Source organism: Coregonus lavaretus (genome assembly GCF_964263955.1).
Source record: "Coregonus lavaretus genome assembly, chromosome: 20".
Lineage (NCBI taxonomy): Eukaryota > Metazoa > Chordata > Actinopteri > Salmoniformes > Salmonidae > Coregonus > Coregonus lavaretus.
In genome coordinates this window covers 45,216,730-45,235,795 of record NC_140007.1, presented here as the reverse complement: position 1 = coordinate 45,235,795, position 19,066 = coordinate 45,216,730, and the positions used below count along the sequence as shown (strand labels likewise).

The 19,066-nt window shown below is 41.9% G+C and overlaps 1 protein-coding gene across 1 annotated transcript in view; it reads right to left on the bottom strand.

Moving 5' to 3' along the window:
* Positions 1-108: 108 nt before the first annotated feature.
* The window catches only part of LOC311148340 (guanine nucleotide-binding protein G(i) subunit alpha-3-like), a 56,355-nt gene continuing 37,397 nt past the window's right edge, over positions 109-19,066 (bottom strand). The window contains exons 5-9 of the mRNA XM_084185275.1: positions 13,074-13,202; positions 12,112-12,241; positions 10,858-11,011; positions 5,363-5,571; positions 109-1,901 (exon numbers count right to left, since the gene is read on the bottom strand). Of these exons, the coding sequence (XP_084041401.1) occupies positions 5,381-5,571; positions 10,858-11,011; positions 12,112-12,241; positions 13,074-13,202 (604 nt within the window). The 3' untranslated portion in view covers positions 109-1,901; positions 5,363-5,380. The remainder of the gene's footprint in view (positions 1,902-5,362; positions 5,572-10,857; positions 11,012-12,111; positions 12,242-13,073; positions 13,203-19,066) is intronic.

The following is a 19,066-nucleotide window of genomic DNA, read 5'->3' as shown; positions in this document are numbered from 1 at the left end:
TCAAGCGGTAGAAAATGACAAGTTCTGGTGCTACAGCACCGGCCCACATCAAGCGCTGCTTTGCCATTGGCTGGGTTGTAAAGACAAAGACAGATAGAGATGAGCAAAGAGCATTAGTGCCATCGTTTAATGGTGTTAAGATTAACAACACATCTGTACAAAGGTCAAAACTGAACCAGAAATATATAACGTAACCCCCAACAATCTGATCCGTCTCCAGGATTGTGTTCATTAGTGCACGTCGTTTCAAATATTGTTGCTAAAAAGTTATTATGAAAGTCTTATTGGACAATTCCAGGTATTCCCCTCCCTGTTTCAGTGTATTTTCTTCTGTTGGGGCCCCTAATTGTGTATATGACCCTGTAAGGTATGGTTCGGAAGTGGTGACAGTCTTTAACCCAGATAGAGTAGTTAGTGGTCATTTGGGAAACCGTTTTCTGGACAAGATTAACGCTCAGTGGAGTTCTCCTTGGTTCCGAACGAATCATATTAACCCAACCCATAACCACGTGGAATTACATACTTACTGTCTCATTTCTCGCCTAAACTTAACCAGTCACATTTGTTTCTGTCCTCGAGGCAGAGTTGCCAAGATGGGATAAGGAAAATTCCATTCTGCAAGTGGGGTCTGAGCATAGCTTCCCCCTCTGTAACAATACATTTTGTTACACACTTGATCTAGTTCCCTGGTCAGTTCATTCTTAACTGAAATCCACAGGATTAAAAAAAGCACTTTGAATGAAAAAGTATCTGAATTAATTATAAAGGCCATAAAATATCAAGCTGTGAATTCCAAAATTCGCTTTCATGCAGGTAATCAATAATTCTTGTTTTATAAAGCGTTGTGATACAATTCTTAATCTCACTTGACAATAATCAATATTCAATTATCAATAAATGTACAATAATGTGCCATACTGAACAACAGTCCTAAATATAAAAATATTGTTCAATACAAAGTGGTCCATAAAAAAAAAAAAAAAAAAAAAAAACGATTCAGAAATTAAGATGTAGCCTTGGTAAAACCTCATGTTAAAGTCTACACAAGACTATTGAATTCATGAAAGACGGCTGATTAAAATCTCAAAACGTGAGTAGTACATGGGTGCACATCAAATCAAAATCACATGAATTCCTGATCCATACGTGAACAATAGAGCATTCACACCACTCATAGATGGAAATAAGTGCAATCTGATATTCTTTAAATGAAAAAAAGAAACTATTCCAACTATTTTATACAAAACAACATGCTATAAAATACATAAAATTAGGCATATTACTCAGATTACAACAGATTGGTGGGAGAAAAAAATAAAATAAAAACAATTGTGAAATATTAAGATGAGATGTTCTGCTTGGTGGTTTGGTCCTTTTTGCATATATACCAGTATTGTGTTAATCTATAGAATGAAGAGACGGGATGGTCAAAACTCTGGTCAAAAGTAGTGCACTATAATCGGGTATAGGGTGCCATTTGGGACAAAGGCAAGGATTATTTTTCTATCTGTGTGATTGGTTGGTTAATCACCAACTAAATGCCATAAAAACATCCCTCCACTCCATATACATTACCTGGAACTAAAAACAGAAGTGCTCTGTAGTCTGACTTGGCAGTTCCCATAGAAGTCACAGTGAGTGTTTCACTAGCGAAGGTTTTACCCACAGTTCAGTTCTGTCCTGCTACTCGGTGTATCAGTGTTGAACATGGAGGAAAATAAAGTGGTCAAAAAAGGACCCAATCCCAAAATGCAGTATTCATCAGGAGCTGCATGCAGTGTCGCAACGAACAGTCTCAGGTTCTACTTTCTATAATCTTCTTCTACTTCCACGATCATCTAATTCAAACATCCCAAGTCATCACCATCCCCCTCCCATGAGGCTCACAGCCCACCAGACACCTACAAAGGATGAAGAGAGAGGACAGGATAAATGTTAACCATTATAAAACTCTGCCAAAGTCTCGTACCGATGACTGCATCTCAGCTGTGCACCTTTATCCAATACCAGGTCTAGGACCTGCACCTTTATCCAATACCAGATCTAGGACCTGCACCTTTATCCAATACCAGGTCTAGGACCTGCACCTTTATTCAATACCAGGTCTAGGACCTGCACCTTTAACCTTATTTAATACCAGGTCTAGGACCTGCACCTTTAACCAATACCAGGTCTAGGACCTGCACCTTTAACCATATCCAATACCAGGTCTAGGACCTGCACCTTTAACCTTATCCAATACCAGGTCTAGGACCTGCACCTTTAACCATATCCAATACCAGGTCTAGGACCTGCACCTTTAACCTTATCCAATACCAGGTCTAGGACCTGCACCTTTAACCTTATCCAATACCAGGTCTAGGACCTGCACCTTTAACCTTATCCAATACCAGGTCTAGGATCTGCACCTTTATTCAATACCAGGTCTAGGACCTGCACCTTTAACCATATCCAATACCAGGTCTAGGACCTGCACCTTTAACCTTATCCAATACCAGGTCTAGGATCTGCACCTTTAACCAATACCAGGTCTAGGACCTGCACCTTTATCCAATACCAGGTCTAGGACCTGCACCTTTATTTAATACCAGGTCTAGGACCTGCACCTTTAACCTTATCCAATACCAGGTCTAGGACCTGCACCTTTAACCTTATCCAATACCAGGTCTAGGACCTGCACCTTTAACCTTATCCAATACCAGGTCTAGGACCTGCACCTTTAACCTTATCCAATACCAGGTCTAGGACCTGCACCTTTAACCAATACCAGGTCTAGGACCTGCACCTTTATTCAATACCAGGTCTAGGACCTGCACCTTTAACCATATCCAATACCAGGTCTAGGACCTGCACCTTTAACCTTATCCAATACCAGGTCTAGGACCTGCACCTTTATTCAATACCAGGTCTAGGATCTGCACCTTTAACCAATACCAGGTCTAGGATCTGCACTTTTAACCAATACCAGGTCTAGGAACTGCACCTTTAACCTTATCCAATACCAGGTCTAGGACCTGCACCTTTAACCTTATCCAATACCAGGTCTAGGACCTGCACCTTTATCCAATACCAGGTCTAGGACCTGCACCTTTATCCAATACCAGGTCTAGGACCTGCACCTTTAACCAATACCAGGTCTAGGACCTGCACCTTTATCCAATACCAGGTCTAGGACCTGCACCTTTATCTAATACCAGGTCTAGGACCTGCACCTTTAACCTTATCCAATACCAGGTCTAGGACCTGCAACTTTATCCAATACCAGGTCTAGGACCTGCAACTTTAACCTTATCCAATACCAGGTCTAGGACCTCCACCTTTAACCTTATCCAATACCAGGTCTAGGACCTGCACCTTTAACCAATACCAGGTCTAGGACCTGCACCTTTATCCAATACCAGGTCTAGGACCTGCACCTTTATCCAATACCAGGTCTAGGACCTGCACCTTTATCTAATACCAGGTCTAGGACCTGCACCTTTAACCTTATCCAATACCAGGTCTAGGACCTGCACCTTTAACCAATACCAGGTCTAGGACCTGCACCTTTATCCAATACCAGGTCTAGGACCTGCATCTTTATCCAATACCAGGTCTAGGACCTGCACCTTTAACCTTATCCAATACCAGGTCTAGGACCTGCATTTTTAACCTTATCCAATACCAGGTCTAGGATATATACAGTGCTATGAAAAAGTATTTGCCCCTTTCTAATTTTCTCTACTTTTGCATATTTGTGATACTGAATGTTATCAGATCTTCAACCAAAACCTAATATTAGATAAAGGGAACATAAGTGAACAAATAACACAACAATTACATATTTATTTCATTTATTCCATAAACAAAGTTATGCAACACCCAATTCCCCTGTGTGAAAAAGTAATTGCCCCCTTACACTCAAGAACTGGTTGTGCCACCTTTAGCTGCAATGACTCCAACCAAATGCTTCCTGTAGTTGTTGATCAGTCTCTCACGTCGCTGTGGAGGAATTTTGGCCCACTCTTCCATGCAGAACTGCTTTAACTCAGTGACGTGTGGGTTTTCAAGCATGAACTGCTTGTTTCAAGTTATGCCACAACATATCAATTGGGATTAGGTCTGGACTTTGACTAGGCCATTCCAAAACTTCCAATTTGTTGCTTTTTAGCTATTTTCATGTAGACTTGATTGTGTGTTTTGGATCATTGTCTTGCTACATGACCCAGCTGCGCTTCAGCTTCAGCTCACAGACGGATGGTCTGACATTCTCCTGTAGAATTCTCTGATACAGAGCAGAATTCATGGTTCCTTCTATTAAGGCAAGTCGTCCAGGTCCTGAGGCAGCAAAGCATCCCCAAACCATCACACCACCACCACCATGCTTGATCTTTGGTATGATGTTCTTACTGTGGAATGCAGTGTTTGGTTTTAGCCAGGCATAATGGGACCCATCTCGTCCAAAAAGTTGACTCAAGTTTGCCAAAAAGCACCTGGATGATCATCAAGACTCTTGGAAGAACGTTCTATGGACAGATGATTCAAAAGTATAACTTTTTGGATGACATGGTTCCAGTAATGCCTGGCGAAAACCAAACTCTGCATTCCACAGTAAGAACATCATACCAAAGGTCAAGCATGGTGGTGATGGTGTGATGGTTTGGGGATGCTTTGCTGCCTCAGGACCTGGACGACTTGCCTTAATAGAAGGAACCATGAATTCTGCTCTGTATCAGAGAATTCTACAGGAGAATGTCAGACCATCCGTCTGTGAGCTGAAGCTGAAGCGCAGCTGGGTCATGCAGCAAGACAATGATCCAAAACACACAATCAAGTCTACATGAAAATTGCTAAAAAGCAACAAATTGGAAGTTTTGGAATGGCCTAGTCAAAGTCCAGACCTAATCCCAATTGAGATGTTGTGGCAGGACTTGAAACGAGCAGTTCATGCTTGAAAACCCACACGTCACTGAGTTAAAGCAGTTCTGCATGGAAGAGTGGGCCAAAATTCCTCCACAGCGACGTGAGAGACTGATCAACAACTACAGGAAGCATTTGGTTGGAGTCATTGCAGCTAAAGGTGGCCCAACCAGTTATTGAGTGTAAGGGGGCAATTACTTTTTCACACAGGGGAATTGGGTGTTGCATAACTTTGTTTATGAAATAAATGAAATAAATATGTAATTGTTGTGTTATTTGTCCACTTATGTTCCCTTTATCTAATATTAGGTTTTGGTTGAAGATCTGATAACATTCAGTATCACAAATATGCAAAAGTAGAGAAAATTAGAAAGGGGGCAAATACTTTTTCATAGCACTGTATATATATATATATAATTTTTTTACAGGGATTCAGTAACTACAAAGTTCAAAGGTCACTGACCTGAACATCCCCGTCACCTCAGTAGAGTCCACACTCCTGGAGGTTGATCTTGATGATGACGTCTGTGACAGCGTCGAACACGAACTGGACGTTCTTGGTGTCGGTGGCGCAGGTGAAGTGGGTGTAGATCTCTTTAGTTCCCTTCCTCCTGTTCAGGTCCTCAAACTGACACTGAATGTAGGCGGCAGCTTCCTCATATGTACTGGCTCCTGTAATAATAATAAGTGCATTATGGGTACTGTAGTACACTAGATATAGGCTGCAGCCTCCTCATATGTACTGGCACCTGTAATAATAATAAGTGCATTATGGGTACTGTAGTACACTAGATATAGGCTGCAGCCTCCTCATATGTACTGGCACCTGTAATAATAATAAGTGCATTATGGGTACTGTAGTACACTAGATATAGGCTGCAGCCTCCTCATATGTACTGGCACCTGTAGTAATAATAAGTGCATTATGGGTACTGTAGTACACTAGATATAGGCTGCAGCCTCCTCATATGTACTGGCACCTGTAATAATAATAAGTGCATTATGGGTACTGTAGTACACTAGATATAGGCTGCAGCCTCCTCATATGTACTGGCACCTGTAATAATAATAATAACAATAATAATAATAATAATAATAATAATAATAATAATAATAATAATTGCATTATGGGTACTGTAGTACACAAGATATAGGATGCTGCCTCCTCATATGTACTGGCACCTGTAATAATAATAAGTGCATTATGGGTACTGTAGTACACTAGATATAGGCTGCAGCCTCCTCATATGTACTGGCACCTGTAATAATAATAACAATAATAATAATAATAATAATAATAATAATAATTGCATTATGGGTACTGTAGTACACAAGATATAGGATGCTGCCTCCTCATATGTACTGGCACCTGTAATAATAATAAGTGCATTATGGGTACTGTAGTACACTAGATATAGGCTGCAGCCTCCTCATATGTACTGGCACCTGTAATAATAATAACAATAATAATAATAATAATAATAATAATAATAATAATAATTGCATTATGGGTACTGTAGTACACAAGATATAGGATGCAGCCTCCTCATATGTACTGGCACCTATAATAATAATAATAATAATAATAATAAGTGCATTATGGGTACTGTAGTACACAAGATATAGGCTGCAGCCTATATGTACTGGCACTTGGGTTGATGAGGAGACAGACATCAGAACAAGAGCATTATGGGTAATGTAGTACACTGGATGTAGGCTGCCCCCTCCTCATATGTACTGGCACCAGGCAGGGTTGGTGAGGAGATGGGACACCATGACGTTAGCTTCAGAGCAATCATTACTAAGACACACCAGGCTCTTGTTCAATCGTCATGAAACTGAACAAAACAGGTAGGGACTCCCTGAACTTCAAAAATACCCCCACCTCTGCATCAACATAATCAAAAACCAAAGACATGCCAATAGTTACCAATTCTGTGCATTATATATATATTTAATGTTTACTACTACTATACAACTAATACAGAGGAGAAACCTCATTCAGTACAGTTCCCTAACTAATCAACCTACTCCATCCTACAGTGCATTCCCTTGTCTCCTTAAATCCTATCATAGGAGTGGAGATCAGGAGTAAGACAGGGGTCTGGGTCAAACTGACAAGCCTCAGAAAGAGCACTGATACAACAGGGGAGACACATGCAGGTGTAAAACTCCTATTCTGACGTGATCTAATAGAGTTGGATGAAATTATTCAGAGACTAAGGGTTATATCCACGTCTGGTTAGTATTAGAGGTATTAAACTCTATATTTTTCAGTGTAAACTTATACCAGATGTAAAGTGTGTAGAAAGGATAATGGAGCTGTATACACCGAGTGTTGAAAACATTTCCATAACATAGACTGACCAGGTGAATCCAGCTGAAAACTGTGATCCCTTATTGATGTCACTTGTTAAATCCACTTAAATTAGTGTAGATGAAGGGGTTAAAGAAGGATTGTAAGCCTTGAGACAATCAAGAATGGTCCACCACCCAAAGGACATCCAGCCAACTTGACACAACTTTGGGAAGCATTGGAGTCAACATGGGGCCAGCATCCCTGTGGAACGCTTTCGACACCTTGTGGAGTCCATGCCCCCACCAATTGACGCTGTTCTGAGGGCAAAAAGGGGAGGGGGGGGGGGGGGGGGGGGGGGGTGCAATGTTTTGTACACTCAGTGTATTTTTAAATAAGATCATCTTTGAGAACTAACAAATCACCAAAATAAAAACTAGTCAGTCAGGAAGAATGTCATGGCATGGGGCCCCCATTGATTCTGTTATAATGTTTGAGTCACTTGTAACGCCAAGGTAGTGGGTTCGATCCCCGGGACCACCCCATACACAAAAAAAAATTATGCACGCATGACTGTAAGTCGCTTTGGATAAAAGCGTCTGCTAAATGGCATATTATTATTATTATTATTATTATTATTATTATTATTATTATTATTATTATTATTATTATTATTATTATTATTATTATACTTACATAGCATAATAACACGGCATAAGCCAAGGCAACATGTGTAGAATTTCAGGAAATTAGCTTTAAAACTGAAACATTTCTCTCAGCCCCATGTCAAAATGTGTTGAATTGCAGGAAATTAGCTTTAAAACTGAAACATTTCTCTCAGCCCCATGTCAAAATGTGTAGAATTGCAGGAAATTAGCTTTAAAACTGAAACATTTATCTCAGCCCCATGTCAAAATGTGTAGAATTGCAGGAAATTAGCTTTAAAACTGAAACATTTCTCTCAGCCCCATGTCAAAATGTGTAGAATTGAAGGAAATTAGCTTTAAAACTGAAACATTTCTCTCAGCCCCATGTCAAAATGTGTAGAATTGCAGGAAATTAGCTTTAAAACTGAAACATTTCTCTCAGCCCCATGTCAAAATGTGTAGAATTGCAGGAAATTAGCTTTAAAACTGAAACATTTCTCTCAGCCCCATGTCAAAATGTGTAGAATTGCAGGAAATGAGCTATAAAACAGCAACATGTTGTCTCTAAGGCCAAGAGGGTGGCCTCTAAAACCGTGCCATTGCTGAAAAAATAAAAATCCTGTGTGTCTGTCAGTATGGTTAGTATTAGAGGTATTAAGCTCTGTATCAGTCTCTCTGTCAGTATGGTTAGTATTAGAGGTATTAAGCTCTGTATCAGTCTCTCTGTCAGTATGGTTAGTATTAGCAGCCTGGTCTCATAGACTAGAAGTAACATAGTAAATGAACAACTTTAGCATTATAACTAATTAACAACTTTTCAACTACTTACTACCTTTTAGCTATAACTCACAACCCAAAGGTTGCGTGTTCGAATCTCATCACAGACAATTTTAGCCAATTAGCAACTTTTCAACTACTTACTACTTTTTAGCTACTTTACAACTACTTAGCATGTTAGCTAATCATTCCCCTAACCTTAAACGTAACCCTTTAACCTAACTCCCAAACTTAACCCTAACATTTATTCATTTTTTACTTAACCCTAACCTTAACCCCTAACCTAGCTAACACTAGCCAGCTAGCTATCATACATTTTGCAAATTCGCAACATATTGTACATTTTGCTAATTCATAACATATAATACGAATTGTAATTCGTAACATATACGAAATGGGTGATTGACATCAACAAATTAATACATACCATACGAAACGTATCATATTAAATGGAGTATCTCGGATTTACGTACAGAATAATACAAAATGCTCTGAGACCAGGTTAGTATTAGAGGTATTAAACTCTATGTCTGTGACTGTCTGGTTAGTATTTGAAGTATTCAGCTCTGTATCTGTCTGTCTCTCTGTCCGTCTGGGCTTTCACGCCTTGTATTATATATAGCAGACCATAAAATTGTATTTTAAGACTGTCACTGAGCCAATGTCAACAAACATACAGGTAACTGCCAATATATTTAAAACACTTGAGTAAATGAGGGATACAAAGTATACTGTACAAAAATATAATTGCAACATGCAACAATTTCAAAGATTTTACTGAGTTACAGTTCATAGAAGGAAATCAGTCATTTGAAATAAATTAGTTAGGCCCTAATTTATGGATATCACATGACTGGGCAGGGGCGCAGCCATTGATGGGCCTGGGAGGGCATTGGCCCACCCACTGGGGCCCAGCCAATCTGAACTAATTTTCCCCCTTCTCCCTCAGACGATCCCGCAGGTGAAGAAGCCGGATGTGGAGGTCCTGGGTTGGCGTGGTTATATGTGGTCTGCGGTTATGAGGCCGGTTGGACGTACTGCCAAATTCTCTAAAATGACGTTGGAGGCGGCTTATGGCAGAGAAATGAACATTCAATTCTCTGGCAACAGCTCTGTCGGACATTCCTGCAGTCAGCATGCCAATTGCACGCTCCCTCAACTTGTGGCATTGTGTTGTGTGACAAAACTGCACATTTTAGAGTGGCCTTTTATTGTCCCCAGCACAAGGTGCACCTGTGTAATGATCATGCTGTTTAATCAGCTTGTTGATATGTCACACCTGTCAGGTGGAAGGATTAATTTGGCAAAGAAGAAATTCTTACTAACAGGGATGAAAACAAATTTGTGCACAACATTTGAGAGAAATAAGCTTTTATGCGTATGGAACATTTCTGGGATCTTTAATTTCAGCTCATGAAACCAACACTTTACATGTTGCATTTATATTTTTGTTCAGTATATATTGAAAGCAGGTGCTTCCACACAGATGTGGTTCCTGAGTTAATCAAGTAATTAACATCCCATCATGCTTAGGGTCATGTATCAAAATGCTGGCAGCCCATTATTTTGGCTAACATGGCAATGCCCCCATAGGATGACAATACCCTCATCCACACGGCACGAGTGGTCCCTGAATGGTTTGATGAGCATGAAAATGATGTAAACCATATGCCATGGCCGTCTCAGTCACCAGATCTCAACCCAATTGAACACTTAGGGGAGATTCTGGAGCGGCGCCAGAGACTGCGTTTTTGCACCACCATCAACAAAACACCAAATGTTGGAACTTCCCGTGGAGAATGGTGTCGTATCCCTCCAATAGAGTTCCAGACACTTGTAGAATCTATGCCAAGGTGCATTGAAGCTATTCTGGCTCGTAGTGGCCCAACGCCATATTAAGACACTTCATGTTGGTGTTTCCTTTATTTTGTCAGTGACCTGTGTAAATCGGTAGTACAAATGCAAGCCAAAGCAAAGTTCTGAGAAGTTCAGAAAAAAGCTAACAGTTGCTATTTAAATATGCTTTATTTAGGTTGCTAATGGAATGGACCCAAAATAGCAAACAAAATCGGCATCAGCGGCTTTCTCAACACAGCCTAAGGTTGTTTTTTTTTTTTAAGTACACAAGCTCCCTAGTTAAACCAGGAACACCTACAACACTTCCAAATATTTTACATCATGTATTTGGTGTGTGAGAGTGTGTTTGTGTGTGTACTACTCAATGTGTGTGATCCTCACCTGCGTACTCGGGGTAACAGATGGTGAGTGGACTCCTGCCGATCTTCTCATCAAACAGATCCTTCTTGTTGAGGAACAGGATGATGGAGGTGTCTGTGAACCACTTGTTGTTGCAGATGGAGTCAAACAGCTTCATGCTCTCATGCATCCGGTTCTGTAGGGGAGGACCGAACGGTTCATTAATAGGACCCAGGCCAGGTGGCAAGTAACGTAAATGCTAATGCTAAACTAAAAATGCTATGTACCCTGAGCCCTGAGCCGGGTAGCACCGAGACGTTTTGAAAAGGAGGTGTGAGAATAGAGTAAGGGACATCTCCCTCTTCCACTGGAGACTGAGCCGACCCCACCACCACCCCCCTCCTCTATCTCCCTCCTCACCACCTTCTTCAGACTGAATTGAACCCCATCCCCTCCCTCCTCACCCCTCACTCTCTCCCCCTCTCCCTCCTCACCCCTCACTCTCTCCCTTCTCTCCCCCTCTCCCTCCTCACCCCTCACTCTCTCCCTTCTCTCCCCCTCTCCCTCCTCACCCCTCACTCTCTCCCCCACTCCCTCCTCACTCTCTCCCTTCTCTCCCCCTCTCCCTCCTCACCCCTCACTCTCTCCCCCTCTCCCTCCTCACCCCTCACTCTCTCCCTTCTCTCCCCCTCTCCCTCCTCACCCCTCACTCTCTCCCCCACTCCCTCCTCACTCTCTCCCTTCTCTCCCCCTCTCCCTCCTCACCCCTCACTCTCTCCCCCTCTCCCTCCTCACCCCTCACTCTCTCCCTTCTCTCCCCCTCTCCCTCCTCACTCTCTCCCTTCTCTCCCCCTCACCCCTCACTCTCTCCCTTCTCTCCCCCTCTCCCTCCTCACCCCTCACTCTCTCCCTTCTCTCCCCCTCTCCCTCCTCACCCCTAACTCTCTCCCTTCTCTCCCCCTCTCCCTCCTCACCCCTCACTCTCTCCCCCTCTCCCTCCTCACCCCTCACTCTCTCCCTTCTCTCCCCCTCTCCCTCCTCACCCCTCACTCTCTCCCTTCTCTCCCCCTCCCCCTCCTCACCCCTCACTCTCCCTTCTCTCCCCCTCCCCCCTCACTCCCCCTCCTCACCCCTCACTCTCTCCCTTCTCTCCCCCTCCTCACCCCTCACTCTCTCCCTTCTCTCCCCCTCCTCACCCCTCACTCTCTCCCTTCTCTCCCCCTCCTCACCCCTCACTCTCTCCCTTCTCTCCCCTTCTCCCTCCTCACCCCTCTGCTCCCCCTCTCCTCTCCTTACCATCTCTTCGTCCTCTGCCAACACCAGGTCATAGTCGCTGAGCGCCACACAGAAGATGATGGATGTCACTCCCTCAAAGCAGTGGATCCACTTCTTCCGCTCCGACCGCTGGCCGCCCACGTCAAACATCCTGGGGTGAAACAGAGACAAAGACACCGAGCGTGTGTTACAGCAGGGTCAGGGGTCAGGGTCAGAGGCAGGGGTCAGGGCAGGAGGGAGGTACTGCAGTGTGAAGGTACACATACAGCAGAACTATTGATAGATTTGACAAGATTTGACGACCGATTACCCATTTTGGTTGTTTTACTTTGCATGCATGCACCATACACCTCTCACTACTTTCACTTGAGCAAATTCAGGCTAATTTCTTGACCTGTACCCCACCATGGTCCCAGACAGTAGAGGACACGTTTACACTGATCAACTCAACTCAACTGAAATAACACACAGACTGACAGACACACAGACAGAGAGACAACATATGCCCCTGCCTGCATTAACCCAGCCAATGCAGTCATCCCAGTCATTTCTAGGAAATAATCTTTGCTGAACATATCAACCGCATGAACAGACTGTGTCCAAACCACTTTTTAACTGTGCATTCCTTTTATTCTAGGGAGTTGTTCCACTGTGCTTTGGCTTCTCTTTGACTGTCTGCTTACTGTAAACTAGCTGGTGTCTAAGGGCTGACTGATTATATGGCTGTACGGCTGTATTTGCTAGCCATTACCTGGTTGGCAATTAATTAACAACAAATGGGATTATGTTTGTCTAAACTAATTAGGTCTGATTAATGAAGCGATCTAATTAATTCATCATGTTGACACTGAAACTGTTGTTTGCCTCATTAGGCTCTGGCTTGGCACTGAGCTGAGTATTCTCAAATGACCAAAATCTGTCTGAATCAAAAGTGTGTGTGTGTGTGTGTGTGTGTGTGTGTAGCTAGCAGTGGGTATACTGACTTGAAGTAGAGCTCTTTGAAGGTAAAGTGTGTCTCCACGATGCCGGTAGTCTTGACTCTGGTCCTCAGCACGTCTTGCTGGGTGGGGACATAACTCGGTTGGGTGATACGGTCCAAGTCATTCAGATAACTGAGGGACAGAGACAGAAAGAGAAAGAGAGAGAGATCAATGAAAAAACCAATTGCATACATAATCCTTCCATACATGTAATCTGATTCAACAAGGGATTCCAATACGACATAAATTATTTTAACAATCAATACACAGTGAACACTTAATAACTGATACAATGAATCAATGACCGTCCTACAACTGTTCACAGACAAAACATACATAGAGTTGACCAGCTTCAAATACCACCATAGACAGCATGCCTAGACCATCTTCAAGCACCACCATAGACAGCATGTCTAGTCCCGCTTCAAGAACCACCATAGACAGCATGTCAAATCAAACTTTATTTATATAGCACATTTCAGACATGAATGGAACGCAATGGGCTTTACAGGAAAAACATTATAAATAATGAAAATAAAACAAATATTTACTAAACAACAAACATAAGAGGATAAAAACCCCAAAAGAATAACAATAAAACTGAATGTCTAAAAAGCTCCCTGAGGAAAAGCAAAGCTAAAAAGTTTATTTTATTTTTTACATACATTACCAGTCAAAAGTTTGGACACACCTACTCATTCAAGGGTTCTTCTTTATTTTTTTACTATTTTCTACATTGTAGAATAATAGTGAAGACATCAAAACTATGAAATAACACATATGGAATCATGTAGTAACCAAATAAAAGTGTTAAACAAATCAAAATATATTTTAGATTTGAGATTATTCAAAGTAGCCACCCTTTGTCTTGATGACAGTTTTGCACACTCTTGGCATTCTCTCAACCAGCTTCATGAGGAATGCTTTTCCAACAGTCTTGAAGGAGTTCCCACATATGCTGAGCACTTGTTGGCTGCTTTTCCTTCACTCTGCGGTACAACTCATCCCAAACCATCTCAATTGGGTTGAGGTCGGGTAATTGTGGAGGCCAGGTCATCAGATGCAGCACTCCATCACTCTCCTTGGCCAAATAGCCCTTACACAGCCTGGAGGTGTGTTTTGGGTCATTGTCCTGTTCTAAAACAAATGACAGTCCCACTAAGCCCAAACCAGATGGGATGGCGTATCGCTGCAGAATGCTGTGGTAGCCATGCTGGTTAAGTGTGCCTTGAATTCTAAATATATCACAGACAGTGTCACCAGCAAAGCACCATCACACCTCCTCCTCCATGCTTCACGGTGGGAACCACACATGCGGAGATCATCCGTTCACCTACTCTGCGTCTCACAAAGCCACGGCGGTTTGAACAAAATATCTCAAATTTGGACTCATCAGACCAAAGGATAGATTTCCACCGGTCTGATGTCCATTGCTCATGTTTCTTGGCCCAAGCAGGTCTCTTCTTCTTATTGGTGTCCTTTAGTAGTGGTTTCTTTGCAGCAATTCAACCGTGAAGGCCTGATTCACACAGTCTACTCTGAACAGTTGATGTTGAGATGTGTCTGTTACTTGAACTCTGTGAAGCATTTATTTGGGCTGCAATCTGCAGTTAACTCTAATGAACTTATCCTCTGCAGCAGAGGTAACTCTGGGTCTTCCTTTCCTGTGGCGGTCCTCATGAGAGACAGTTTCATCATAGTGCTTGATGCTTTTTGCGACTGCACTTGAAGAAACTTTCAAAGTTCTTGAAATTTTCCGGATTGACTGACCTTCATGTCTTAAAGTAATGATGGACTGTCATTTCTCTTTGCTTATTTGAGCTGTTCATAATATGGATTTGGTCTTTTACCAAATAGGGCTATCTTCTGTATACCACCCCTACCTTGTCACAACACAACTGATTGGCTCAAACGCATTAAGAAGGAAAGAAATTACATAAATTAACTTTTAACAAGGCACACTTGTTAATTGAAATGCATTCCAGGTGACTACCTTGTGAAGCTGGTTGAGAGAATGCCAAGAGTGTGCAAAGCTGTCATCAAGGCAAAGGGTGGCTATTTGAAGAAACTCAAATATAACATATTTTGATTTGCTTAACACTTTTTTGGTTACTACATGATTCCATATGTTATTTCATAGTTTTGATGTCTTCACTATTATTCTACAATGTAGAAAAAATATTAAAATAAAGAAAAACCCTTGAATGAGTAGGTGTGTCCAAACTTTTGACTGGTACTGTATGTCCACAGTTTCGGCCCCCCTCCGGATCTCTGGCAGGCTATTCCAGAGGCAGGGGGAATAGTAACTGCCTCTCCATGCCCCTTTGGGATAGTTAAAAGGCCAGTGCCAGAGGACCTGAGGGACCTACTGGGTACATAACTCAAAAACATGTCTGATATGTATTGGGGTGCACAATCGTGGATTGATTTAAAAACCAATAGAATAATCTTTAAATGAATTCTAAAGACTCACAGGCAGCCAGTGCAGAGACCTTGATAACCGATGTAATGTGTGCTCTCCGTCTGGTCTTGGTCAGTACCCGTGCTGCAGCATTCTGTACATTTTGCAGTTGACCAATGGCTTTCTTGGGTAACCAGACATGAGAGCATTAAGGTAGTCAAGCCTGCTTGTAATAAAAGCATGGATGAGTCTCTCTGTATCAGCCTGAGATAGAAACCTGTTTCTCAGGTGGTAAAAAGCTATTTTGGTCATATTCCTAATGTGTGATTCAAAATTGAGTTCATAATCTAAAATGACACCCAGGTTTATCTTTATTACCCGGTAATTAAAATGTGCGGCCAGATTCTCTCTGTGCTTTGGCTCCAACAATAAGTACATAATTCTTGTCTTGATTTAGCCGGAGGAAGTTGTGAGCCATCCAAGTAATTCAATCACTAATACAGTCTAATAATTTATCTGTGGCGCTAAAATCCTCTGGTGACACAGAAATGTAAAGTTGTGTATCGTCTGCGTAGCAGTGAAAATCAATGCCGTGCTTTTTGATAATGCTGCCAAGGGGTAACATACAGTACATTCGGAAAGTATTCAGACTCCTTTACTTTTTCCACATTTTGTTACATGCCTTATTCTAAAATTAATTTTAAAAATATATATCTTCATCAACCTACACACAATACCCGTTAATGACGAAGCAAAAACAGGTTTTTAGACATTTCTTAAAAAGGAAAAACTTAAATATCACATTTACATAAGTATTCAGACCCTTTACTCAGTACTTTGTTGAAGCACCTTTGGCAGCGATTACAGCCTCGATTCTTAGGTTTGACGCTACAAGCTTGGCACACCTGTATTTGGGGAGTTTCTCCCATTCTTCTCTGCAGATCCTTTCAAGCTCTGTCAGGTTGGATTGGGAGCGTCGCTGCACAGCTATTTTAAGGTCTCTCCAGAGATGTTCGATTGGATTCAAGTCCGGGCTCTGGCTGGGCCACTCAAGGACATTCAGAGACGTGTCCTGAAGCCACTCCTGCATTGTCTTGGCTGTGTGCTTAGGGTTGTTGTCCTCGCCCCAGTCTGAGGTCCTGAGTGCTCTGGAACAGGTTTTCATCAAGGATCTCTCTGTACTTTTCTCCGTTCATCTTTCCCTCAATCCTGACTAGTCTCCAAGGTCCTGCCACTGAAAAACATCCCCACAGCATGATGCTGCCACCACCATGCTTCACCGTTGGGATGGTACCATGTTTCCTCCAGACGTGACACTTGGCATTCAGGCCAAAGAGTTCAATCTTGGTTTCATCTTACCATAGAATCTTATTTCTCATGGTCTGAGAGTCTTTAGGTGCCTTTTGGCAAACTCCAAGCGGGCTGTCATGTGCCTTTTACTGAGGAGTGGCTTCCGTCTGGCTACTCTACCATAAAGGCCTGATTGGTGGAGTGCTGCAGATATGGTTGTCCTTCTGGAAGGTTCCCCCATCTCCACAGAGGAACTCTGGAACTCTGTCAGAGTGACAATCGGGTTCTTGGTCACCTCCCCTTCTTCCACAATTTTGGCCGGGTGGCCAGCTCTAGGAAGAGTCTTGGTGGTTCCAAACTTCTTCCATTTAAGAATGATGGAGGCCACTGTGTTTTTTGGGACCTTCAATCCTGCAGAAATGTTTTGGTACCCTTCCCCAGAGCTGTGCCTCAACACAATCCAGTCTCGGAGCTCTACGGACAATTCCGTCGACCTCGTGGCTTAGATTTTGCTCTGACATGCACTGTCAACTGTGGGACCTTATATAGACAGGTGTGTGTCTTTCCAAATCATGTCCAATCAATTGAATTTACCACAGGTGGACTCCAATCAAGTTGTAGAAACATCTCAAGGATGACCAATGGAAACAGGATGCAGCTGAGCTCAATTTCGAGTCTCATACAAAGGGTCTGAACACTTATGTAAATAAGGTATTTTTGTTTTTTATTTGTATACATTTGCATAAATTCCTAAAAACCTGTTTTCGCTTTGTCATTATGGGGTATTGTGTGTAGATTGATGAGCAAAAAAATTAATTAAATCTATTTTAGAATAAGGCTGTAACGAAGAAGAAAAAATGCACTGTATATAAACTGAATAGTACGAAAAACTTTGGAGTACTTTAAATGAAATGATGGACAGAAAGAAATTCAACTCCAGATGGCTTATTCATCACAAAACCATTTGATGTTGCCAATGATTCCTCCATTGGCAAAGTGGGCAAACTTGGGCAGGAAATGCCAACAACGAACAGTGAGCCATCGAATTCCTGCATAAAAAAATCTACTAATGAAAGAAAAGCATTGTAAGTTAGAATTTTGTAAAGTTAGTGTGGGAGAAGCAGATTTTAAATTTTATTTTTTTAATCAATAATGACAAACCTCCTGGCATTGGCAAACTTAGATGGAAAGCTACTGAGGATGGTAGCTGACTCTATAGCCACTCCTATCTGTCATATATTTAATCTGAGTCTGGAGGAAGGTGTTTGTCCTCAGGCCTGGAGGGAAGTCAAAGTCATTCCGCTACCCAAGAGTGGTAAAGTGGCCTTTACTGGTTCTAACAGCAGACCTATCAGCTTGTTGCCAGCTCTTAGCAAACTGTTGGAAAAAATGGTGTTTGACCAAATAGAATGCTATTTCTCTGTAAACAAATTGAAATAAGAGACTTTCAGCATGCTTATAGGGAAGGGCACTCAACATGTACTGCACTGACACAAATGACTGATGATTGGTTGAAAGAAATTGATAACAAGAAGATTGTGGGAGCTGTACTGTTAGATTTCAGTGCAGCCTTTGATATTACTGACCATAACCTGTTGTTGATAAAAACTTGTTTTATGGCTTTTCAACCTCTGCCATATCGTGGATTCAGAGCTATCTGTGACCGACCGCCTCAATCTTATGTAGCAAAATGTGAAAACGTTTTTTTTTTTTTTTACATCAGATAAAAATAGAGACTCAGAGCTAGAAAATGGTATATCATACACTGCAGTTGAGGAACAATGAGAAAGTGATTCTGCTTGGAAAGTTCATAGTTCCATATAGCTCAGTTGGTAGAGCATGGCGCTTGCAACGGCAGGGTTGTGGGTTCGATTCCCACAGGGGACCAGTACGGAGAAGAAGAAAAAAAAAAGTATGAAATGTATGCACTCATTATTGTAAATCGCTCTGGATAAGAGCGTCTGCTAAATGACGTAAATGTAAAATAAACTTGTAACCCCACTTTTGAGAAAATGGCCCTTGAATGTTTTGGTACACCTACTGGAGAGCTCTTCTTTGTCTACACCCATTCAGTATCGTTCACACCCTCTTAAGCTTTAGCCCCACCCATCTCTTTAAGGATTCACATGTGAGGCCATGTGCTAAACAGAGTGAGTAGTTTTGTAAACAACCAAAGATTAAGACTAAAAGTGGTAAAAGTAGTAGCCTACAATGAGGAAAAACTCTAGGTAAAAATAAATGTTATCTAGTCCTTGGCCTATATCCTAATCTGACTTTGGTGCAGGTCATGTTGTTCTTCACATTA